The sequence below is a fragment of the Pseudopipra pipra genome, chromosome 2 (genome assembly GCF_036250125.1).
Source record: "Pseudopipra pipra isolate bDixPip1 chromosome 2, bDixPip1.hap1, whole genome shotgun sequence".
NCBI lineage: Eukaryota > Metazoa > Chordata > Aves > Passeriformes > Pipridae > Pseudopipra > Pseudopipra pipra.
In genome coordinates this window covers 94,095,314-94,121,684 of record NC_087550.1, presented here as the reverse complement: position 1 = coordinate 94,121,684, position 26,371 = coordinate 94,095,314, and the positions used below count along the sequence as shown (strand labels likewise).

The 26,371-nt window shown below is 41.7% G+C and overlaps 1 protein-coding gene across 5 annotated transcripts in view; it reads left to right on the top strand.

Annotated features, from left to right (window-relative positions):
* ARHGEF7 (Rho guanine nucleotide exchange factor 7) overlaps nt 1-26,371 on the top strand; it is a 126,076-nt gene that overhangs the window by 12,926 nt on the left and 86,779 nt on the right. For 3 of the 5 annotated variants that reach the window (XR_010428530.1, XM_064646495.1, XM_064646494.1), the window contains exon 2: nt 2,468-2,554. The exons of 1 other annotated variant lie outside the window; for it this stretch is intronic. Coding sequence is in view for 2 of the 4 variants with exons in the window: in XM_064646495.1 (XP_064502565.1) it covers nt 2,468-2,554 (87 nt within the window). In the remaining 2 variants the exon portion in view is untranslated. Of the gene's footprint in view, nt 1-2,230; nt 2,382-2,467; nt 2,555-26,371 lie in introns of those variants that run through there. One more of the 5 variants, XM_064646497.1, reaches the window with a different exon arrangement.

Below are 26,371 nucleotides of genomic sequence, written 5' to 3'. Positions count from 1 at the left end.
AAACATGCATTAGAGAGCATTAGGGTTAAGGTCTCAGATGTATATTTGGCATGTATTTTAAACTTCCAGACCTGACATAGAGCAATTTGCAGGGTTTGGGTTTTCTTTGTTGTTTCTTTAATCTTTAATTGGAAATTTTTTCCTTACTCTAATCATGTCTCCCCTTACATCCCCCCCTTTTTATTTTTTTGGCCTCTTTCCAGGTATTATGCGGTCTCTTATGAACTATGTGCAGCCTTGTATGAGTTGCTAGTACATATATCTGGGTTTCTTAGAATTATGGAGCTTAATGTGTTGGAGTCTTTGTGACATTTTGTGTTAATGTGGATTATGTTATGAGACAAGACATTTGTTTCTTTTAAGAGAAATGTAGGTTTACTGTAGGTTTTCTTACCAGGGGTTATTTGTGTTTGGAGGGCAGAAGTAATGTTAGGGTTTCTCAGAACGAAAAGAGGCCTCGATGAACAAATTAGAAGAAAAAGAAAATGGGGGGTACAAAAAAAGAAATGAGGAAGTAACAGCTATAAAGGGAGATAAACCCCAGTTATTACGCAAATAGTTTAAGAAAAAAGTTATAAATTGCAACTATATAATTCTTATGTAAATATTAAGACTATGTAGGAAAGAGCATACTAGAAGCATCAATATAGAAAAACTGAAAGAAGTCTCAGGATTCTGTTTTAACAAGGGATGTTGGTGTGATAGACTGAGCTTGAGATTTCTTAGTAGAATTAAGAAGTAAATTAATAGAGTATTAGAAAGTATATCAAGCAAGACTGACGAAACTCATGATGTTTTCAGGAGGGTTCTCTCACTGGTATCCCTCAAACTTCCTGAATTTGTCTTTCAGGCTGTTGTACTTACATAGGACTTCTTTGGCATTCCATTTGCATTATAGTGTGGTAAAAGGCTTATTCTTAACCCATGGTGGTTTATTATAGTACCAGATAATTTGAGGAGTTTGGAGGGTATGTATATGTGTGCTCTTGCTTAAGGAAAGAAAAATTCTTCGACTTGTATTGTTACCAAATTCCTTGTATTAAAAAATAGCAGCTTTGATTTAAAATTCACCTGAATTTCACATTTAGAAAATGATAGTGACTTGTGTTTTAAATTTCTTTATACCAGGTTGACCCTGTCATGCTGTTGCATTTGTTAATTTTTGTGCTATTGTGGGGTCAGAGGTATCTTTGATATCATATAAACGTATGGGAAGGCACTACGTTGGATTCAGCTTGATACATGTTTAGAGTTGACCTTGTGTGAAGTTTCCAGTGCTATGCAGGTGGATTATACTGTGAGATTATGTAGCCTTGACATACATGTGCATTTAACAAAACTTCCTCTGACTGTAAAACGCCGTGATGCTGCGTGTTGCAACACCTTGGCTTCCAGCGACTTTCCAGGGCACTTGGAAAGGCTTTCCCATTCCAACAGAACCAGGTGTCCAGAGCTGCAGCTTCACTGCAGGTCGGTTTCGGCAATGATTTATTTGCTGAACTACTTGACAGAAATGAATGAATTTATTGTGAAACGATATGTGCTTATGTGCACATAGAATTGGAGTGAAGCTGTGGGAGGTGAAGCCATGCCCCTGAAGCGCTTGGGGCTGGTTGCTTTTCCTTGTTAGCCTTGGCTGTCAGGGTAGAGGCTGAGCTGAAGGCACCGTGAACGTGCCTACAGAGAGCACATGGCTGCGTTGCCAAAAACTCTCTTACGTTTAGTCAAGGTTTTCCTCTTTGTGAAATTGTTTTTCTTCTGGGGTAGGAAGGAGCTGTTTAATAGACTACAGATAAACGAAGCTCGTTAACATCAGACCCTGGTAATTATTAACTCCGGGTGCTAACATTTTTCCACAGAGGTCTTCGGGGCATTTTTCATGTATTTCCTAGTTAGAAAACCGATACCTAATGGTGGACCGACATCAGAACAAGGAGGCACCGGCAGCCTCACGGACGACACGGGCCACCCGCAGCGTGCGCCTTGTCCCCTGTGCGCGACCACTTCTCGTCCCGAGGAAGGGCTGTCCCCGGGCTACCCCCCGTGCAGTCGCCTTGCCCTGCAGCCAAACCCGTCACGGCACCGGGCTCTGTATCACCATTTAACAAATTAAGAAACGCTGGGCGACGAGGCCCGGGGGCGCTCCCACGGCGGGTCCCCGCCCGCAGCCGGGGCGGGGCCGAGCGCCTCCCTCCCTCCCTCCGCCCTCCCCGCGCCGGGGCAGAGCCGCCCGCGACCGCGCCTGGCCGGGGCACCCCTGCCCGCGCTCCTGCCCGCCGCCCCCCGCCCTCGCACGCCATTTCCTGTGCTCCGTGTTTACTTCCCGGTTCAACCCCTCCAGTGGGAGCGATTGGCGCTGCCGCCTACGAAGGGAGCGGGAGGTGAGGGGAGCGGCGGGGCGGGGGACGCTGGTGCGGTGCCGTCCCCTCCTATCCCCGCGCTGAGCCGCCCGCCTCTTCTCTTGCAGGTGTACCCGGAGCCGCGGACCGAGGGCGAGTGCCTGAGCAACATCCGCGAGTTCCTGCGGGGCTGCGGTGCCTCCCTGCGCCTGGAGGTGAGTCGGGGCGGGGGGCGCCCGGCTCAGTCCCGGGGGCGGGGGGTTTCTCGCCCTGCCTTTGTGCCCGGGCTGACAAGATGGTGGCGGCCGCCCCTCCCCTGGCTGCGGGCCTGGGGGGCGGCGGGGAAGCCGCTGCTGCCCGCCCGGGGCTGCCTCGGCGGCCTCGTCGCTGTCCGCTGCGCTGCGGTGGCGGCTGCGCCCCGGGCGAGCCTCGCTCCATCGCCGCGGGATGGCTCGGCTTGGGGGAGCGAGGGAACGGAGCGCGCCGGTACCGCGTGGAAGGGCCGCGCTGCTCCTCGGAGAGCGCTGGGCGGGCAGGGCGCACCCCGACCCTCTGTCACTGCAGAGAGCCGGGGGTGGGGTTCGCCGGGCCCCGGGGCGGCTGAAACCATTGCTGTTCTGTCCGAGAGAATTCTTGGTGCCTATCAGTTGTGTCCGATAAATTCGTGAGATTGCTTCGGAAGCGCTGCGGTTGGCTTACAAGAAATTAAGTTGGTAACAGCCGAACGAAATGCTAATTGAAGAAAATGGCAGGTGCTGTTCCTTCTATTTAAATTTGCGTTACATAAAAGCCTAGCAAACTGCCATCTTTTCCGAACGTGTGTTCGCAGGGTTTCAAATTAGGTACTTGTATATTGCCAGTATATTTAGCTGTAGCAAGTACACAGTGTTGTCGAGTTTACTTGATGTTTGCGTGTGGGAAGGAACTGATGCGACTAAAAACAGGTTTCAGCGTCTCTGCGTTGGGAAGTGAGAGGTATTGTATTTTCAGTTATCAGAGACATTTTTTGGGGTGGAAAAAATAGTTTCTGGTGCTTCTGAACTTAAATTAGTGAAATGTTGCCTTAATTAATTCTGAGGGTCTTATGGTATCTCTGGTCCTGCCTGTGATTTTTGCCAGGCAGTAACCAAATATCATTAAAAAAGACTTTGATTGCTTTCCTGAGGCCTCTAAGTACCATTAGTGAAATTAGTCATGCTTAGCAGGACTTGCATTTAATCTTAGGTTTCTTCATGGGTAAGGATGGAAATTAAGATGGCTTTTAGCACTGTCTTGTAGAATATGTCCTTACATTTTTACCTGCCTTCTCTTCTCCCCTCCAAATACATAGAGAATCTCGTAGAATTTGATGGGAGAAAAACCAAATTAAGTTCTAAAATACTCACAGACCAGGTCCTGGGGTGAACTGTCCTTGATGCCAAGGGGTTTTTCTTGGTGGTTTGGTTTTTTTTTTTTTCTTTTTCTTTTGCTTTGGAGCATCTGTCCCTCCATTTGTCTTTCCTAGAGCCGCACTGAGTTTTTCACGCTTTGAATGTTCATGTGTGAGAGCTGATCCATATTTCAAGTAGCAGATATGCATGAATTTGAGAGAACTGGGGAGGAAGACACTTTAAATCTCGATGCAGAAATAAATTGAGTATTGCAAATATTAAAGGGGGGAAAATACCACTAATATCTTCCCTTCCCCTTTACTAATTTCCTGCATCATGTCTTTCACAAAGCTTGGAAGTAATTGCAATTGTGACAAGCTGGGGGTAGTTACAGCGTTGCAGTTTGGTCTCTCTTTTGTAGTTGCAGAAAGTTTTTCTCAGCTCTTTTCCTTGGGGTGACAAGAAAATGAAGAAAAATGATTAAAGAAAAGATAATTTTTGTCTTGCTCTCAGAGCCTGAATATTTTTGGGCATAGTCAAATTGTTAACCTGGCCTCAGGGTCTTCTCAGCAAGACTGCCGGAAACATCTTTCATATGTGGAGGTAACTGGCAGCTGTAGCTTCCAGCTCAGCGTGTTGGAACAGGAATTACTCCCAAGCTACCAGAGGAGTTCAGAGGCTTGCAGGAAGGGGCACAAATGCTTGGGCTTATGGAGCCTCCTGTGTGTGTATTTATGGCTTGTATGTTGGCCATTCCCTGTTGTTTTCTCATTAGTCTTTCCAACCCCCTAGCTGTGGCCAAAGATGAGAGGAATGGTAACCTGGATTCAACCAGTGAGTAGCTGGCAGGGGCCTCTTGGCCATCGGCTGCTCCTGGGCTCTTTCTCCTCCCTCCTTTAACAAGGTGTGAGTCAGCCCTCATGGATCTCTGCCTTTTTCGCTGTGTGAACTGGGAAGATGCCATAGCTCCCCTGTGCAGCATCCATGTAATGCTTCCTTAATTGTGATCAGGTTTAGAGATTGCGTTGAACGAAGAGTGCGAGGAGCATCTCTGGAAGCGGGATATTTTCAGAGAGAGCAGATTAGCTAGCACGGAGTTAGTGGTGAGTATAAATATTTGACAGAGAGGTGGATGTGTATGTGCTAGCTTAAATAGTAGAAACACTTGGACAATATGGTTGTCAGAGGAAGCTCTGGAATGGTTTAAGATGTGACCTTGTTCTGGGCACTCATGTGGTGCCTTTCTTAACAAGTATTCCACAATGTGGAGTTTTGCATGACCTCTAAGGGTTGCACTTGAGCCTTACATTGAATCTGAGTTATCTGTAGCTGGATCAGGTGATTTCTCAGTGTGTAATTTTGTGAGCGTGGTAGAAGCAAGGTAGTGCTTTGATTAGCCTAAGTTCAGCATTGCACAAGCACTTTTTGCTCCCAGATCTGAACTCCTCTTGGCAGTAATGGTATTGTATTTTTACGAAACTGTGTCAGAGCTCCTTGCCTTGCTGGAGCTCTGTATGGCTCCGGTTTTGGAGACCTTGTCACAACACGCTTAAGAACTTGATAAACTACTGTGGTTAATGGAAAGTTGCACAGTAGTAGATGACTTCTTAGAGATGCTTTTCTCTGTGGCATCCTCTTATTAGAGGACATGATGACTGTTGTTTTCTTATCTGAAAAGTAAGGGGCAGAGATGAGAAATTTTGTTGGTTTAGAAGTGTTCTGGTGTCCGAAAGTTGTTCTTATTTTCTTCTTACTTCCCAGTGAGTTTTGGCTGTTAGAAGGATAATGGGATATTTAGAATGGATATTTCAAATTCTAATGAGAAGGATTGCTGTTCCCCAAAGGAAACCAGTGGATCCCTTCCCACATGCCCTAGTATTTTTTGATATTTAAATGTTCCAGAGAAAAGAGAGTACTTTATCTGGAGCTTGCAGCAGTCTTCTGTGAGATGAAATCTGTGTTGGTAAAGCAGAGTAAAATAATCAGAAGAATGTTTTGCAAGTGTTAGTTTTTTTAAAAAATTATTCTTTAACATAGTTTTTTTTTGTTTGTGGATACAAGGAGCTGAGACATTAATGAAAAAATGTTCCTGAGACCTCAACCAGGGACTGAATTTGCAACTCCATGTTGTTTTTCCCATCTGAAAACTGTTAGTGTTTGCTTAGAATAATTATAGTGTTGAGTAGTTTATTCTACTTTGAAGCTTCACTGCCCATGGTGAATGCCTGTATAGATGGAAGGGACTGTAGAATAGCTGCTTATGTTGTCAATTCACAACTTATTTTGCAACTTTTCCTTAGGCATAGGATATTTGCCGTGTGCTATTCTTGGCATTTTTGCTTTAAAGGCAGTTTTCCCCTACAGTTTTCATTTTGGGTGGGAAGACATTTAACTGTACTTTCTTCTGAGGAGCATGACATGCTTTTCAAAGCAGGGTCCTAGATACTTCTTGTACCTGATGGATTCTGTTCTGGAAGAATATGGGTCAATATGTATGGTTAAGATGGAACTGACTGCAGAGGTATCTTCCACAGAAGTTTGGCAAAAGAGACAAAAATGAAAAAGTGATGATCACAGAGCATTTGTTTCTACCTGAGCCCTAAGAAGTTTTGCCATCACAATCATCTTGTACCTATATCATGTTACTCTGGTTTTGTTCACTTTCAAAGGAGTTTCAGCTTCCTGAATATAATGCAGTCTTTTCTTAGTCTTTGACTAGAGCTGTCTGACAGCTTGCAGGGCCAAAAAGAGGCCATGGAGAAATCACTGTATAGTTCAACAGCAGTGAAGTTTGTTTGGGGAGCACTTAAATATAGAATAATAAACAAAAATAATTGAATGGAAAGCCATATTAGTGTCTATGGTTTAAAGGGCAGATTGCTTGATATAACCTGTGAACAATACCAAGCTCTACATGATCAAATTCCATAAGTAGTGTCTTGGAGCATTTTTTTTCTGACTTTCATCAAATAAAAGATTAATGGTTACTTATCTGCAAGTATCTAATGTTAACAGATTTCTTGAGCTCAAAAATATTTTATGTTTTTGACTTTTGTACTGATGGGCAAGATGGCTAATGGAAATGAAAGACAATCTAAGAACCTTTTCTCTACCTGCCAAGAAACCTGCTTGCCTCTGGGGTTCAGGATGGTCATTTTAATACATTGGCAGCAATGCCGAAACCAGCATTTTATTTCTACAGTAAACTAACCAAAGAAGAAATAAAGCAAACCTGGCAGCCTTATGCAGTCTAAGGAGATCCTGTGTTTGCTTATTATAAAATGCCTTGTACAAGAGGGATTTGCCCTTAAGGTTCAGAACACTGCATGCAAATTTGGGAAATATAATTCATGGCTCTCAAGATTTAATCAAGATATACAAATGCCTTTAAATGCCCATAATAGAGCACTAGCCTTGGGGAAAATTTTGTAAGGGGTGCCAGTGTCATTCTCTTAGACCAGCTAATCTTTTGGGAGCAAGTGTGCCTGTCTGTCTTCTTCTCTCACACCCACCCCTACCATAGCAGTTCATCTGTTAGGTAATGCTTCTTTCCTCTGAGCCTTACATACTTCTTTGGATCATTATGGCTACAATCCTACTACCACTGTGGATTTGGAAAGGTATTTTGCCAGATGGCTTGCAAAGATATATTTGCATAAGGAATATATAGGCTCTGCTGCTGGTGTGGATGGATTTGGCTGGCAACTGTTAATGAATTAGGAATAAATAGTTTTCTAGTACTGAAGAGCTTTATACCAGTCGTATGATGATGTTATAGAAATTAAATCATCCACCTATTCCTTTCAGCCCTTGTTCAAACTGTCGTCTTTATTTTATCAAGAACAATATTCTTTGAATTTGCTCTTGACTTTATTCCAACAGAATGTCTTTCTAACCCAGAAGGTATGCTGCCAAACACCTTCAGGATTCTTTGTCATAAACATTTGCCAGAATGTTGGTGTTTTAAAGTTACCATTCTTTGCTTACAGACCACACATTGGAAAGTTTTATTTGGAAGCTGAAATCTCACTGGTGTATTTTTCAAAAGGGAAAAGTTGTACCAGAAATTTGTAGCTTTTAATTGAGATATATATTTCTTCCCCCCACTCTCACTCCAGTTTCTCCTTGTTCATGAAACTACTCTGAATATATAGTAGATAATACTTACAGTTAAGTGCAGTGTGTCACTGCAACTTATCTTGTACGTACTGACCTCCAAGACATGACTGTTCCCCGCCACCGGTATCTGTCCTTTTTCTCATGTGTAAATATGATGATTCTGAAAATCAGAAATCAGTGTTTCTTGCAGTTTGTTTTCAGGTCTTTTATTTTTTTTTTTCAGGGGGGTATGGGGGGTGAAGGACTGTCTGTTTTGCGCAGCATATACAATAGAGAAGTACAACCTGAGCTCCATGATTGGAAGTCCATGTTACCATGTCTTGGAACCTAAGGTAGAAAGAGGCTGTTACTTGACTGTTTACATTACTTTAATAAGAATGGCTTTTTGTGATATGAAGGTTTCTTATGATTCACAATCCTTTGTATTCCCATTGAAGAGAAGCCTTTGAATACTGCTTTAAGGGTGTCTTACAAATAGAATGGCAGAAAAGTAGTCTTTTTTTCCTGAGGTCAAGCCACTTCCTCATCTTGTATACCATTCATGCGTGGTGTCATGGTAGGTGAGAAGGTGGTGCAGAGAGGCAGGAACATACAGCATTGGACAGGGAGGAATGGCAGTACCAGAAGCTGTTACAGTTTTGTTCAGTAAAATATAGTCTCAAACACAAATGTACATGATAGCTTTTGAGATCCTCACACGGTTCCCTGTTCACTTAAACCTTAAACCTTCTTTTTCTTTCCATGAGAGTTTATTTCTTGTGATTCTGCCGAGCTTGTTGCATCACCAGTAGTGTGGTATTCTGCTATCACCTTTTGACTAAAGTGACTCCAGTGGCTTTCATTAAATAGGAAGAATGTATCTCCTTATTGGGGTTCATGTTCAAAAGCACCTAATATGGAATAGTTTTAAAAAGACTTAAAAAAAAAAGAAAAAGGTAGCAAGTAACAAAAGTGGATTATAAGTGTGTGTCTTTGTCACAAATACTGTAACAACCAGCTGAGGAATGTGCTAGTATTTCTTTGGCTGCTTCAGGTTTATATTCAGTACTTCTCAAGTAAAAAAAAAAATTTTGAAATTTTGAATTGGACCATGAATATTTTAATTCCTGCCAGTTCTTTTGTATTGCATGCTGGTGTGATACTTTGAACACAGAAATATAGGAGAGTGGGCATGTAGACTCTGGCACAATGGCTCTATCATGAGTGCAGATCCCTTTCTTTGCTGCGTGGACCATACATGACGATGTATGGTGTCAGCATACATTCGAATTGTTTCAGTCATGTCTTGGTGATCAGCATATACAAGGCAAGTGACATTGTAAATATTAACTAGTTCTTCTGGCTTGGGCTGAGATAGAGTTGATTTTCTTCCTAGAAGCTGGTATAGTGCTGGATTTTGTATTTAGGATGAGAATAATGTTGATAACTCGATGGCTTAGTTGTTGCTGAACAGTGTCTACACTAAGTCAAGGACTTTTTAGTTTTTTATGCTGCCCTACCAAGGAGAAGATGATGGGGACAGACAGTTGGACACCCTGGACAGCTGACTCCAGCTGACCAAGGGGATATTCTACACCATGTGACATTGTGCTCAGCAATAAAACTGGGGGAGTTGGCTGGGGGCTGTCTGCCTGCTGCTCGGGGACTGACTGGGCATTGGTAAACATTGGCTGATGTGCAGTTGCATTGTGCATCACTTCTTTTGTATATTCTTTTATCGTTATTTTCTCTTCTGTCCTATTGAATTGCCTTTACCTCAACCTATGAGTTTAACCCTTTTTTTTTTTTTTATTCCTTTCCCTGTCTCACTTCGAGGAGGAGTGAGTGAATGGCTGTGTGGTGTTTAGCTGCCTGCTGGGTTAAACCACAACACTGGTATGGATCTGTTCAGAGCAGTTTTGTGAATGAGTTGCTCTGTGGTTTGGGAGAGGCTTCTGTGTAACTGCTTTATTTGTGGTGTTCGTCTGTATCTTGAGAATGAAATGAACCTTCATCTAACAATTAAAATGTATTGCACTATTAATTGAGAATGTACAGAAGACTTCAGCATTGTACTCATGCTCAAATACACCAAACTGTTTTCACAAGAGGGTTTCAATGCTTCTTTGATAGATGTGAGGGAAAGTGTGGAAACTAGGAAAACCAGGAGAAAAGGGTGGGTAGAGAGGGCTGAAGGGTTTTGAGCAGAGCTTCAGAGTCCTTGAGGTGTAAAATTCTCCTGATTTGTCAGAGGAGTTCTTACCCTCTGATTTCTTTGGTACTCTCCTGCCCTCCAGCTCTTTATTGTGAAGTACAGTGAGGAAGGGCTTATCTGCTGGTTTTCTGAAGGCTGAGAGCTGTGGGAAGGGGGGCACTTTGGATTGGCCCTGAGCAAGGAGCAAGCTGTGCAGGGTTGGGGGGATGCCAGGTGTGAAGACAGCTCTTAGGAGGAGAACAGGTGAGCTGCTCCATCCTCCTCAGCGAGAGAACAACAACAGGTACAGTAGAGAGAGGAATGGAGATGGCATCAGGACAGTGTTGCACTTGCTGTGAGGCAAGTGCTGAGCAGTGAAGTGTGTTTCAGAAATCAGGTCTGTGTACATGACAGGACCTGCCTGCCATTTTCCTTCCCAGAGGATGGCTATGGTCTTGTTAGTTGGTTGCTGTTGCGGTTTTTAGGAATGCCTTGTGAAGTTGGACTTCAGAGGTCTCAGACTCCTTCTCTACACACACACCTCTCTTTAATAGTTTTGAAGACTTGTAAGAGATTTTTTTAGCTGGCAAACACTGAAAATAGAAATGTAGTTAAAGCTTGCACTCTACAACTACACTTGTGTATACTGAACACAGTTAGCTTGTTATTAGCTCTCAGCTGATTTCCCAAGTCTGTCTGTGTGACAGAGGGAGAACAAAAGATTACCTCTATACAGAATGGGTTATAGATGCTAGTATATTGTGTGAAGAAAACTTGAGTACCTGGAGACCTAATGATGTAGCATTGTAGTGTTTTAACATATGCATTTGGACTAAGGTCCTTGGAGCTGAAGCACATCCTGCCATAGGGGAAATGGCAGTGCTCAGTCTCTGCAGAAGCTTGGAAAACTTTCTCCTTTTATGACAATGACTACTATCCTTTTGACAAAGGATGAATTCTGGCAGAATGTTTGCTTTGAAGATTACCTCAGGACTACACAGAAGAGAGTCCAGCCTCACAAAACAGGCTGCTGTTTTTGTTTACTGTCATCCTGCCAGAATGTTTTGATTTTACTTTGAACTTAAGAGTCAGCGTAAATCACTCCAGTTATCTGTAAATGATGCAATATCAAATCTAGGTCTTTTGTGACTTGCTCTGATTTGTTAAGTGCTTCCAGGTTTGCAACTGTTTGCAACTTCTGCTTACATGTAAGTATCTTGGTGTGTGTGGGAAAGGTGATATGCATTCTGCTGTGGAGAGTAGGTTTCACAGGCTTGATTTTGCAAGATTGTGTTGATGAGAGGAGAAAAGTGCCTTGCTCTAATTGAAAGGAAAAGGAATATTAGAATATGGTGATTTTTCCTTTTCCTTAAGGGGAGTTATCTTAGTGTGCTCAGCTGAATACACAAACAGCTCTAGTACTTGCATGTTTCTGCTTGAGCCCTCTATTTTGCTATAGTTAACTGTGTTTAGATGTTTCACCAGATGCTGGACTGGTCCTGTCAGTATTATTGAGTTTGCCTGTGTGGGAAGCACTATGATTTTTTGACACTACTAGCTTTTTCCAGGTCTTTGTTTTTCAGGAAATACTGAAAAATTCTAGATAATGGAGAAAATTGTAGTGCTGAAAACGTCAGACTCTTGTTACTGAAAATTTTAGTTGCCTTGAGCTCTGTGCCTCAGTACGCCACCTGTCTGATGAAGCCAGCAGGAGTTAGCTGGTTGGCTAACTTGGGGGCAGGTGAGGAGGGAAACTCAGCAATGTGGGAAGATGATGTGATCTTTCAGTAGGTGGCAGTCCTTCTCTGAATCAGTCCAGGGCCAGTGATGAGCCTGGTGTCAGAGGGAGATAGGGAGAGAGGAAAAAAGAGGGAGCAAAGTCTTTCTGTCAGTGCCATCTTGTGGGCCAAGTGCAAATACCCGAGCCTGAGCACTGGTGTTTGGGAAAGAAGAGGAATATTCCTTCTGTTGCAGGGCCATCTGCCTGTATGGTGTCCTGAGGTGGCTCTGCCCTGCTGGGAGCCTTTGCTGGGGGAGTGAAAAGAGCCTGTCTGGGCAGCCCAGCAGCAGCTGCCCTCTTTGCCTTTGGGGCCAACAGGGAGAGGGTGAGACATTCTTCAGGTACCCTTCACTTTCTGAAGGGTTGGGGCTAGAAACTTGTATTTAGCGGATGAAATCCTGCTTGATTCTTCTCCCCCCAAACTTCAGCTGAAGCCATAGGCTTCTAGTTTTTTGACTGTTGTGTGTTTTGTGCCATGGTGGAGTGTTACCCAATTGGCTGTGCTTCTTTGAATGAGGTAGAGCATTTAGAAATTGTTAAGTAGCAGTTGCTTTTGAGTCCAGTTTAGAAAAAAAACCCCATTAAACACTGAGCCAAGTCCCTGCTCTGATAAAAAATCCTTGATGCTACTTGCTTTACCAGCCCTACAAAAGGTAGCATGCAGTAGTGCAGCTGCCTTAGATGGTGAAATAAAAAAGGAAAAAATAAAGGTGCCATGTACTTCCTAGTCATGAAGGGTATCTTCACAGATCCTCTCCTGCTAGTACTGAGTGATTTTTAATATATAGGGGTTTTTTTTAATCTGTTCCCATGCTCTCCACTGTCTTGTTTTCTACCCCCTACCTGTGACTTGTTTTCCTTAAGCAGGAGGGCATAAGAGTGGTTATCAGAGAGAGGACTAGTGGTGGTTGGTGAGAACATGGTGATGACATGCTTAATAGTTTTTTCCAGACATATACTTGTTAAATATCTTGCAAAATTCATGCCCGATCAAGTCTTTTCCATGTGATGTCCGCTCTTGTTTCACAAGAATCCCTAGGCTGTTTTGCATGATGACTTTAGGAGAGTATTAGCTGGAGGTGCCAGCAAAAGGAGTCCTCCTAGGCTAGTACTGCTGAAAAACAAACCACTGCCATTACTTTAGTTAAATTATCCCTCTTTTTTTTCCCCTCTCGTCTCTCATCTCTCCAAGAAGGGGCCTTAGCTGGTTTGATTATTTCATGCAGCTCACTCAGTAGGTGAATGGAAGGAGTGTGTGAGAGGGGCATTTTTCTTCTAATGGCATTTCCAGTATTGGAACAAATTAAATAGTCCTCAGTTTTGAGAGTGACTTAAGTGTGCTGAGATTTGTCTGAATAGGACTTTGGTCTCTATGCTGGAAGCACTAATGTGCCTTTTTAAATTTTAGGGACCTGTACTCTGGATATCCCGGGGCAGGGTTTGAGTGCTGGTTAAAATGTTTGCAAATTGCACACCTGCCTGGCAGTGGCTGAACATGGTGGAGCAGGACTTCTGTACACTAGGCAACTTCCTCTGCAGCCAGGAAAATGAAGTTCAACTGAAACAGCAAAAAGATAATTGATGGTGGGATTATTGGTGGTTCAGTGTAGCATTAACTGGTGGTGAATTTGTGTAATGAAGGCTGCCAATTTAACTTGTTGCTGATGCCAAAGGAGGAAGTCTGTTCCCACCTTTGCTTTGCCCTCCCTTCATAACCATTTCATTTTGTGCTGGTTCTCATGTGTGCCAGATGGCTGAGTAAATCTATACAACTCCAGCCTCTTCCCTCACAGCCCTCCCAAAAGAAGCAAAAGGGAAGGGAAAAAACCCACTCCACCATGGGCAACAGAAAATTGTGCTTCCGCTAGTCCACTGCTGATGGCATGGTGAGCCATCTTGCCTCAGGGCATGGTCTCAGTGCCAGAGTTGATGCTAGGAAGGAGTTAGGAACACCTGTTAGCTGCTGAAATATGCATTCCTGCTCTTCTCTTGATGGAATTGGAGTCCTGCTCCAGTCTTTCAAGCAGAAATTATCTTTGAGAGTCCCATCAATGGACAGTTGCTCAAGCATCTGTCTGTGTAAGGGAGGGAGGAGTTGGTTTGGTTGGTGGGGGAGTGGGAGGGGATATTAGGCTGTGGCAGCGCCCTGGTTTAGATTAGTGCTATCTGCAGTGGAAACACCCATAGCCAGGCACCTGCTGATTCTGTGTTTGGCTCTCCTTACAACTCTGGCACCAAGCATGTACTGCCTGAGTATTATTTTTATGTCACCTATGTGAGTTTACACCGTGTTTCATGATTATTTCTGAGAAATACGAGCAGAAAGACCTCTTGCATTATTTTTAGATGATCTGCCAGACTCCCCGTTAACTGCTCGTTACTTCCCTGCCATTCTCTGGGTTAGATTTTTGTTCCAGTATAACTGCCCCCCAGAACTGAATCAGGGTGGATCAGTTGAGTGACTGTGGCACATAGGACATAGTGGAGAAGGGAGCAGTCTGGGACCTCCTCTTTTGATAGCAGCAACTCAATCTAAAATAAATAATCCTTTACTTACTTTTTAACTGGATCAGTCTATTCTTCAAATGTTTTGAGTTATTCAGTCAGTACAAAGCAAGGGGGAAAGAGTGGGTGGAATTTATCACCCTCCCTCCCACGCAGACTTGTTCACTTAATTAATGAATAAAAATGAGGTAAGAAAAATACAGTTCCTGGTTCTGAAGTCTGTTACCAGAAGGTGCCTAGAAGCACTTGGTTTTAAGTCAGCAGAGCAGGCACTCCTACTTGTTAAATTAACAGGTTTTCCATTCAAAACATCTTGAAATGCTTTTTTTTGTGTGTGTTCTGTATGTTTATTAGATTCATAGAGTGCCTTCAAAATGTACACTTTAAGTGATGACCATGTTTTGTCTAAAAGCAAGCCTCTGCAGAAATGACAGTCCATCATATTTTGTCAGTTGATCAAATTCTTTGTTCTCATGTCTGTTAAAGCATTTAAGTATGTCGAGATAGGGTAATTACTTTTTTTGCCAGAGATTGATACCAAATGTTTAGGAAAGTGTTTGAACTACAAATATGGAACAGGATGTTAATCTATACTAATCTAATCATTATTTGAATAGGCCATTTAAATCCATCCACCCTGTGGGCTTGTGAGCAGCATAAAGTAAATTACAAGAAAATGCATTTTCACACCCTTTGGTTTAGGCTAGTTCTTCACCCTGGTGTCACATGAACATTTTGCAAAAGATAAATTTCATGGATAAATGCAGCTAAAGTATTTTCTGTACTTGGCAATAAAACTGACAGAACAATTCTTCATTGTTAAAATACAAAGTTGTTGTAATTACCTGACTTTGATATTGTAAACTGCTGATAGTTAAATTGACCACATCTGGGTATTATTTATGGCCTAAGTTAATTAGTTGGCTTGAAGGGCTCAGCAGTTTTGAAGATGCCAGTCAGCTAGTTGGTTTCTTTCCTGCCTGTACTTGCTTACTAAGATGGCTTATCTCCTAATTTTTTTTTTATATTTCTTACTAGGAGTATCTCATTTTCAGATGTCAATATAGCATTCAAAATTAAGTGAATGAATGTAATTTTATTTATAGCTGTTGTCAGGAAATGCAGAGGAAAATGTAGACGTGCCTTTAGAGCACTCCAAAAAATCTCAAGTCTTGGGAAAGTAGTCTTTGAGATAGAAATGGGAGACTATTGTAACTTAAAATGCTGCAGTCTGTTTTTCTTAGTTGACGCACTCAAGAGCATGTAAGTTGGGGTTGTTTGGCATATGTGTAAATAAATCAGTTTTTGTATTAGTTTAGCTTAAAAGTAGATAAGTGGGATACTTATCTTTGTATTGTAAAAACATTTCAAGACCAGAACAGCCATAGACTACCTTTTTGCACACCATGTTTTCTTCAAATCCATTTTTGTTGTGGATGCTACTAAGGCTTTGACCAAGAAAATTGTTATACCAAAACCAAAAAGCATTATTGGACCATTCTGTGTGTGCATTGTGGTAATAGGTAATTGCTCATTTTTTATTTTTTTTTTTTTTCCCCCCGGAACCTTGCCTAGTACTGGCTGGAAACCTGTCAGTGCTCTTCCTTTGTTCATTGGATGGTCTCAGGCTTTTCTTGGATATGATTTAAGTCTTAGTTTGGAGGCAGAATTAATAGCTGCTGTATGGATGTTCTGTGGTGCCTTCCACAATACTTTTTTTGGTTTGGTTTATGAAGGAGTGATATTACCCCTGTTTTACAGTGCTTGAGCTGCAGGCTCAAGTGTCTGTGGTTTGACACAGCTCCTATGGGCCTCAGTTAGAGCTGTGAGTGCAAAACATGATGCAGAGCAGACTGAAGCCAGGCTGTGGTCCTGGGGTAGACTAAACCCATTGCAGCAGTGCAGCAGCACAGGCATCGCTTACATATTTGTTGCCCATCCCTCTTCTGGCATGGATGCTTGGCAGACACCAAGGTGAGATGGTGCAGGAAGGTGGACCGGTAGAAGTAACCCTACTAATCTTTCTTTCCTACCAAATTGACTTGCTGTGGGGATCAGGAGGGAGCTGGGACTGGCACAAAGTGGGAGGATAGATTATTGTACAGCGACTATGCAGATCATCTTTAGGTGATCCTAGACTTAAAAAAAAGGTGGGTGGAAAAAAAAGCACCCTGTGTCAGCTTGATGATGTGTGGGAAGAGATCTGCCTCTCTCCAACTCAGCCTCTGGACCTGAACTGTCATTTTATCTGCCAGTGGTGGTAGGCTCATGTTTCTTCTTTGTGCTGAGCTGGGAAGAGATGGATGTGTTCTCAACTGTTGTGTTTTCTAAGTGTTGATAGCAGAGGGATAACATTACTTGGCTTCTACACCAAGCTCTTGACAACTGTTTGTTTCTCCTCTCCCATTCTGCCTTTCTTGCTGGCTCCATTTTCCCACTTGGGTTTTGAGTTCTGATCTTCTTTTCTTCATGTTTTCCCTGGTGACTTGCCTCTCTGTTTCCTCTTTTCTGTCATTCCTAGCCTAGCATCAGCTGATTTCTGAGGTCTTGGAGGTCAGTGCTGTCTGTGGTTGAAGAGACAAGTGTTTTTCAATCTGTTCCAGCTGCTCTGGTGCTGGTCAGGCCTTGAAACACAGAGAACTACCCCAGGAAAAAGCTGAATTGACTTAGTCTTCAGCCAGTTCAGGTTGTTACAGCAAGGGGAGTGATCGGCTCAAAAACTAGTGGGAAAACGAGAGTGCAACTTTGTAGCTGACAGTATAGTTAAAGTAACTGGTTTTTCCAAGTGTTTGGTCTGCAGGTCTCTGTAATAGTATGCTTCCTTTTGCTTGCTTTTAGCACTGTCTCATGAATCCCAGCTAAAGTTAATTATGGAGGCTTCATTTTATAGTCAACAATAGAAGCCTCTCCATAGGATGACCTGTGGTGGGTGGGATGGATGTCTCTCTAGGGATACAAAAGGAGACAGCATGGACCCAGACATCTGAAAAACTATTTCCTAAATTTAGGTGAAGCTTAGTATTGGCAGTGTAATTCTTCCTGCCCCCCTCCCCCCACCCCCCCACCCCGAGTTCTGTGTCAAGACCTCCAGGAAATGTTCTGCTCTGTGCTTTGCAAGTGGGCTTCTCTGTGAATCTCTGACATGCTCAGCCAGTCCTAAGCATGTGTATAGACTAGTTTAAAGAAGAAATAAAACAAAGCCGAATAGTTTTAAGATGGTCAAAATTGTTTGGGTTTCTTTTTTCTTGGGAACAATTTCTGGTACAATTTGAAAATAAATTTTGATAGAGAGAGTATAAAGCCTTTAAAAATTCTATTAAGGGAGTTAAATTGTTTTGAGGTTTTCTTGGTGTCATTTCTGGTAATGACAAGATAGAGAAGTTCTGATTATGATAAAGTGAAGCATGAGATGTGCACTACATGAAAAGTACTAGTCCAAATGTTTGAAGTTTAGGAAAGCTTAAGAGAAAATAAAGATCTGATAATGGAAGATGTTAACACTGACAGAGCTACTTGGTCCTGCACACTGCTGATCTGCAGTAAAGCTTGTCAGACATCTACTAGTGTCTCTTAAGAGACTTGAAGTGTTGGGGTGATGCTGTACTGCAGTGCTCAGCTGGTCAAGTAGGGTCTTAATGGTTTTACTTTGCTACTGAAAGTCCTGAAAGTGGAATTCTACCTAATTGCTGCCTGTAATTTCTCTCAAGTTTGAGTCTGTTCTTGGTAGTAGTTAGGGCAGATCTCATTAAAGAGTGTCCTTACTACCTACTGAATACTAATGGTTTCACTAGATATGCTACCCAAGGGAAATAATTATATCTTCATGGCAGTGTCTGCCCTCAGGTAACTGGTGATGCTTGAAGTGAGATACACTGAGGTTTGTTTGAAATAATCATGATTTTAATATTAAGGCAACTTTTTCATCTTTCTGCACTTTTTTTGCTTCTGTAGAATAAGGAGGCTTTGTAGTCCAAAAGAGGAAGCCCTGAGTGCCCTTCCTACAACTTAATGAAGGACGTGAAATCCCATCATGAAACTCTCTCCTCCTTTGTTTTCCTGCCTCTTAGAAAAGTCTCTCTGAGGGAATTTATGCAAGCAGGTGCAGCCTGTGCACAGGCAGTAGGCCGTGGCTTGTTTGACCATTGGAGAACAGAGGGCACAGCTGCTCACCTGCTCTCTTGGCTGGAAAGAGATTTGGACAGAATGCATTGGCCTTTAGTTGGGATGGCAGGTGGCACTGGGAAGGAGACTGTTTTATGTGGGAAGTCACAATGGTTTTTAGGATTGTGGAAGTGAAATTGTTTGGAAGGCACTAGGATCATGGAGTTTTAGGTGGAGAGTTGCCATGAAGCAGAACTTGAATTGCTTTGGCATGATCCAGACATTGAATTATGACTTAACTCCATTTTAAAAGATGTCATGAAGTTAGAGATTATGGACTGAATGTCTGTCTGGAAGGAACTGCTTCCATAGCTAGTAGAAGGTTTTATGGAAACTATTACTGCAGGCTTTAAGCACAGTCTTCATGTCTGGATTTATTATCTGAGTACCCTAAAACTAGTTATGTAGTGGGGCACAAATATGAGGATTATGTACAGTATACATGTATTGCTTTATCAGGTGTGTTGTTTAGGGTAACATGCCAATCTGTGCAAGAAGCGTTGCAGAGGCTTGAGTAAAACAAATTTTGCTTGACAGACTGATACAAAACAAGCATTTTCAGTCTGCAAGCATTTTCAGTTTGTCCTTAAAAACAAAAGAGAAATGCTTTTTAGGAGTTACTTCGTGTCAAATTTGTTTAAAAACTATGTTTTCAGAGCTACTGTAGTTATTCCTTAGGTTAAAAAGTCTGTTCACTTGGAATTGTTCTCTGAGAGTTGTGATTTGTTGGAAAACTTCAATATTGTCCTAATTTTTGCTTTTTTAGCTTTGCATTGTGTCTTGCAATGTGTCTGAAAAGGTTTCTCACCTGTAGAACAGCATAATTTTGTTTTTTTTAACCGTAGTCACCTTCTCAATGACATCTTCCATCCAGATAACATGCTAGCAGTACCAACATTTTGAGAGAACCCTCCTGGATGTTTTTAAGCAATTCCACTTTGTTGGAACCATGTCTTTGTATTTCTCAATGCTTCTAGAGCATCCTGTTGGAAATATTTGCTTAACTTTTTAACCTACTTTTAGAATGGCACATTTTACTCCATTATCCATACAGGATGTGATGCCTGCCTTTGCCGTGTGCAGAGCCACCTTGATGGTGTTTTTGCCTGTACTGAACTCCTCTGAGGCCAGATCTTGGTGATCACTGCCCTAGTCACTGCTTTTAATACATGACCTCTTACTTTTCTATTTTGCTGCACTGACATTTTCTGTGTTAATAAATCACTATGCTTTGCAGACTACATGTCTTGTAGAAGTTAGGATTCCAGTGCAGCATGACTCTGGAAATAACAGGATATCTGCTCTGATCTCAGAGGTAAAGGGTTGAGGTCTTGCAACTGATGTTACTCACATCAGTGACCTCAGAGGAATTTTACATGGGGTTTTTGGGGAATGTTGTAATGTAAATCATAATCTGAAAAGAGTTTAAATATGCTCTTACTTTGGCTGTTTCTGAGACTTGTGCTAAATGCCAGTGTTACAGCCATTTATGCCTTTATAGGGATGTCCACGAGGAATTGTCTTTCTGAGGATGCTGTAACTCCGTGGGATTTGATCGGTATCCTTTCATCTTAAAGTGTTATGTAAATGATAGTTTCAGTTTTGAATGCTTCCCTGTAGGGGTTTCAGTTATACTTGAAGCCTCATCCTTAACTCAGCAAACTTGACTTTGTGGGAGGCTCACAATTTTCTAATACACAGAATATCCATTAGTATCAACTGCTTCAGCTCCATAGTATCAACTGTGAAGATGGGTCAGTATAATAATCCATAACTTGTTCTTCTAGACTGAGGCTGACTTTTCCGTGATATTTAAATAGCAAAGATTAAGTGGGGAGAAAACTCCCACTTGTTAATATACCATATGCAATTTTAAAAACAAAATGTTACTTCACTTCTGTGCCGTAACTTTAACATATTGGTATAATGGTATTTGGAGCTGTTTCTTCTTGGTAATCTCCTTGCTATCATAATTGGTAGCTAATTTTGAAGTAGTGCAAAGTTGTGTCTGTGTTTTGGTGGTGCATTTAGTGATATTAACATTACTGTGTCGCATCTCTTATGGTGAATAAGGTTTGTTGCACATCTTTTGTTGTAGCTGTAGGTTACCCTTGTCAGGAAATCTCTATAGTCCACAGTCTTAGACACAGTCCTGCCACTTCCCTAGACACATCCCTTGTTTCCTTGGTTGCCCTGTGACCAAATCCCACACTTAGAGATGTCTGAGGGGTACACCTGTAGGAGGTGTTGAGTCAGCATTGCACATTGGGGTAACAAGGTGCAGTTAAACTGAACTAGGTAAAATGTTCTCTCCATCTTCTCATAGGTAACTTCTGTCATTGTAATATTTTTTTGTCTTCCAATGTGACTATTCGATTGCTTAGCTCAGCTTTTAAATCCTGTAATAGTTTTGAGGCAAAGTTTGATGCATGGTTTTGAGAATTTTGGTAATAAACGCTAATTATTGTTACTGAAGCAGTGTTTTACGGAGTGGTTTTTTTGGTAGTAGCTAAGTTAGCATAACAAATATTTTTTTCCTAACTTGGTTTTGGAGATGAAAAATGTAGAAATAGTTTTACTGTCTTCAGTGATGTAAGAATAGCTATGGAAGTTCAGATCAAAGGTTTGCATACCTTGTTATCTTGTGAGATGCGTGTCTGCAATAGTTGCCTGGAAGAAAAGGTAAAAAACCCAAACCAGTGAAAATAGTGTGATACCTTTTGTTAAATTTTCTCAGCTTCTGACAGTCCATAGCTGAGGAATTTCATGAGGAGTCATGGATGTACAGCTGTATATTTAACAGCTCAGTGGACCTCCTTCTATGGCTTTTTCTTTTTAATAACTTTCTAAAGATACTTTGAGCTTTCTTTACCTTCACATCCTAGGGCAGTAAGTTCCATGTGTAAATTATGCATTTTATAAAAACTTGCTTTTGTTTGTTCAGCTGCTGCAGCTGGTGGTAGTGGGTGACTTTGTTTTTACGTTATGGATTTTCTCTGTGCTATAAGTGACTTTGTATGGCACTAGTGTACTGTGTTATATCCCATCTCTTTCCATGATGAATTTGCTCTTTCCTCATATGAAAATCATTGCATTAATTTAGTTGGTTTAAACAGCTTACATTTTTGTACCCTTTCTTGTTTTATAGTATTATGGTGGACCACAGCTGCTCCAAAATACACAGCTACAAAAATACTATGGAAATAATAAAAAACATGTGGGTTTTGCCTGTGTCTCAACTAATTTTCCAACATTATTTTTCTTGGACTTCATGACTTGGCTGATGCTTGCTCTGAAGTTGTTAGCTCCCTGTTGTCTTTTACTAGTCAGTGTGAATAGCTAATTTAGAACTCATTTTTGTGCAAGTATAATCATGAAGTTTTGGGGTTTTTTTATTATTTTGTCTTAGGGTAGGTTTTGCATTTGTTGGCACTGGATTTCACCTGCCACTTTAATGTTTGGTCATCCACATACAATGGTATAGTAGCTGTTTTCTGTGACTTCAAGTTTTGACTACTGTGAATATCTTTGTATCCTCAAAAAATTTCTCTCTTCGTGCCCCTTGTTAAATTGCATATACATTGTGTTGAGTAGTGTGGATCCTAAGTTGGATATGTGTAACTTTTGATACTCCCTTCATAGTGAAAACCAGCTTAAATTACCTTTGTTTAAACAAAACCATCCCTTGTTGTGTTGTGTTTTCAAAGGATATTCAGTTATGATGTATTAACTGGACTACCCTATGTTTAGCTAATTGCTTCAAGGAGGATAGAATCATTTTGGAAAAGTTACTTCCTTCCACCAAAGCAATGTTAATTCTTTTGTATTTCCCTATTTATGCAGACCCTACCAGTTCTGTTCTTTGCTGCAGCTTTTATCAATTTATTAGGCTTTGGCATTGGCTTTACTAGTCCTTAGATCTCTGGATTGCTTCCCTTCTTTCCTTCTTTAATCTTTAAAGGTTTAGTTCGTGTTTTGCTACCTTCCATTCCTCTGCTACCAAGGCTGTGCCAAGTACTGTGTTGCATGCTGTAGTTAAAATTTCAGTTTAGTATCTGCATTTTTGCTGACAGGTGTCATGGAGTCGTGGCAAATCACAAAGATGCTGTGCTTGGTCATTCTGACTATTCTGAGAATTGTAGCATCAAGATGAATTATATTTATAGCAATGCACAGGAGAAATGCTGTATTTAAAGGAAAAGGAATAGTCTGCCATTTCAAGACTTAACAGAAGTTGTTACAAGAAAAACAAGGCATGGAGTCCATGTGAGGTGCAGGTAAATGTATTGATTCTTCTGTCAACAGAAGAGATGAGTATCTGAGGTTGACAGGGTCTTGATGATGAGCAACATGGAGAAAGTGGGAAGGTTTTTTTCTGTTTCTTCTTGTACAGGAGTTAACGGTTACTCAGAATAAAACAAGCAAGGCAAGGTTATAACAAATGAAAGGAAGTGATTCTTCACCTGGTAACTGAGCTGTGCAAATAATTTCTGTGGGTTTTTCTAGAAGTTGAAATAGCGTAATTTACAGGATTGACTAGAGAAGTCTGAAAAATCCATTTAAGACCTTTAGATGCAGACAGTTCCTGAGACAAATTGTTGGAAGAACATCTTGGTTAAGTGTTACTATGTAATATTTGCCTTTTATATCCTTCCTTATTGGCAACTCTGAGATGCAGGTTTTGGGGCTGGATAGGCTGTCATCGATTTTTCTTAAGTGCTAGTCCTGATGCCACAGATGGCATCCCTAGATGCTGCTTGGAGGAGTGTATGGCCCTCTGCTAGAAATCCTTCTTGAGGAGCAGCAGTTACATTAGCAAAAGACCTCACACTGAAACAATCTTTGCCAGTCACTGAACTGTTATAACTTGTAAAAGGATGAGGTGGCATACCTGTGTCTTCAGAAGGTCCCAAGCTGTGCTGCCTGTGGACAGACACATTCCTGATCATAAAGGGCATCAGTTGCCACAGTCCTGGACTCCTCAGCATTGGCTGGCTGCCTTCAGGTGATAGGAATAGGCTCTGTCTGTATGGTTACCATTGATCAGATGGTGGCCAAGGCTTGCTCTGTTCATGTCTGCTGTGGAAACCCAGGACCTGCCTTCTAGATCAGGATGCCAGATTGGGGCCCAGGCATCACTGGTGAGGCAGTGTGTACTGCCAGTGAGAGACTGGGTTTGGGACTGTTCTGTGGAGGTTGGAGCATGAGTGGTTGTATTTTGAGAGAGCATTGAAGTTGGGACATTGCAATGGGGAAGGTGATGGCATGAGGCTGGAAGAACCTTGGACAGTGGAGACGAGACCATTTAGGAGGAATTAAGATGAATTGTTGGGCCTGACTGCTCATAGTATCACCTCTAGCTGCCCTTGTCAGCTTGGCTGCCCAAGCCTATCATATCAGCCGATGAATCAGAACTATAAAATTCTTGCAATAGCTAGGTTCTTGAAGGATTATTCTTTATTTCTTTCAGATTGAATCCCCAGGCATTATGATGAATAAGCAGAATTGGTGTGGGTTGAATTTTTGTTGTTGATTGTAATCTGCTAGAGGCTATCTCTTATTAATATTTGGGATGTGGAAATTTTTGTAGGTATTTCCATACACCTTAAGTTTGTATTTCTAACAAAAATTTATGTGAGCATGATGCTAGATGACTGACTGGGGGTGGATTATAGCTAAGTTGGGGAAGGGGGGAGTGTTATTGTTTTTTTCCCCTGTTGGAAAATATTTGAACTACTGTGAAATGCCAATGCAATTCCCAGTACTCAAGTGATTTTTTTTTTTTCCTTTGAAAGATAAGATGTTTCTTTCCCATGCATTGGCTCAAGTACTGGTCTTGTTTGATACTGAATTGGTTTAGCTCATGAAATTTGCAGCAAACTTTCTACTTCTTACTAGATTAGTCTTCTGCAAGTTCATCTTCTAGAACTGGGCTGCTTGGGGGTGAGTTTAATGACTCTGAGTGAAAAGAGTGTAAAGGAGTGTGGGAGATTACCATCCTGAAAGCTTGCACTTATCTGTGGGCTTGCAAATCCTGAGCAGGAATGTTTTACCTAGACCTGTGTCGCATGTCTTGCTCTGAAGTGGCCTGCCTCACCCTTCATAGAGATTATTTGTCTGCTGGCCTAGCAGCTGCTAGATGCCCTCAACTTACAGGCTGTTGTATTAAATTTGCTTCAGTTTTCTGTCTTCCTTGACCAAAGATGCTGGGTCCTCTGGCTGCCCCATGGCTGCCCAGGCAGATTCACCAGCTCTGCCGCAGGAGGAGTGATTGGTCACCACAGCAGGCCGTGGTGAGGTTTGTCCCTGTTCCTGGATAAAGTCTTGTGCCTGCTTTGTCAAAATGAGTGTTATAAATGATGGGGGCTGCTGGATCATATTATTGCAGGTACCTGGGAGAGAGATCCAGACTCTTTTTTTAACAGTATTTGCACTGGCTGAAATCAAAATGGTAAGCTCTGGATTAAAAAGGGTTTGCTTGGAAGGAGTTGTAGCTCAGGGATGTGCATGCAGTTTTGTGCTTTTCAATGGATTTTTGAAAGGGAAGTACTGAAATGAATTTACTCTAATTGAAACCTGAAATGTTGGTTTTGGACACTTGTTCATTTCTGCTAACTACTTGAGAATTACTTTTTTTTCCAGTTGGTGGTTCTAAATTAAGTGAAAGTTTCAACAGGCTACATGAAAATTCAATAAGCCTTTATTTTTAATTTTTGGCATTTGCCACAGCATATTAAGGAAGCAATTGAGATTTCTGATTAAATCCCTTCTTACCAGAAGAGTGTAGCGTTTCTTTTCTTTTTTCTTTCATTCTTGCATTCCTATGTTATCTTTTTCCCCTCTCCCACTTTTTTTCCACGTCTAACCACGCTTAGTCAGATTCTGACTGTTGCCAGAATATCAGTTCCCCTTCAGTCTTTCTCCTGCAACTGCTAATACATATTAAATGCTCCAGTCATTTTCCTTCTTCTGTTAATATGTCTATTTAAAAAAGTGTGTGTGCACAGAGCAAAACAAGACTCCCAAACTGATGAGCAGTGGGCGAAATAGTGCGTTCGAGGTCAGTGGGACTGTGCTTCTGGCTCATGCTCTGGCTGTAGTTTGTTCTCCATTGATGCTGAATCTGTGCATCATCTGATCACTTGGCTGCACACATTTGTTCCAGATGAAATGTGAGCATGTGACAGCATTTAAGTTGTGGCTAGAGCACGTGGTAGTGTAGTAAAACAGCCAGCAGGCTATTTTAAGAGGGCAGATGATAACCTCATGTAGTACAAAATCCTTTGCAGTAAGATGCCTCCTTTTGCCCGCCCCCAGCTCTTGGTCTCTGACATACTCTGGGCTTGCCAGTGTCCATGAACGCTCCTGTTCTGAAACAAGTCTGTCTCAGCAATCTTACCATGTGTCTGTGGTAATTGGATTTGATGATAATGACTTAGACTGGTAATTATCTGCTCTTTTCCATTTTGCAAATGGAGGTTTGGATTGCAGGTAACACTACCTATTTTGGACCCAGAGAAACAGATTTTCCTAGTTTGGGGTTTTTTTAATTCCAAAATTTTCGTTGTATAAATTAAGCTTTTTGCTTCATTGTATGGGCCTCTTCCCCTTTCTCCACACAGCATGGCTTTTGAAACTAAGCTAATATTTCAGAAATTAGTTGAGAAATGTTGGCAGAACATGCATCTAGACAGAAGGCATCTGAAATCATCCTTCCTGTGTCTTTAGGTAAGAATATGGAGATGCTCACAGTTTACCTGATGTGTCCTTTTTTTGTTTTAGAAAATAAATCTAAAATTCAGGTATTCCAAAAGGAGACATCTCTCTTCCTAGCTGAAAGTTTCCTGAATGTATCATTTTTCTCTTCATTAGAGACTGGTTTAATCTGAGCCTTAAAATATTTAATGTGCCGCTACTGACTTCA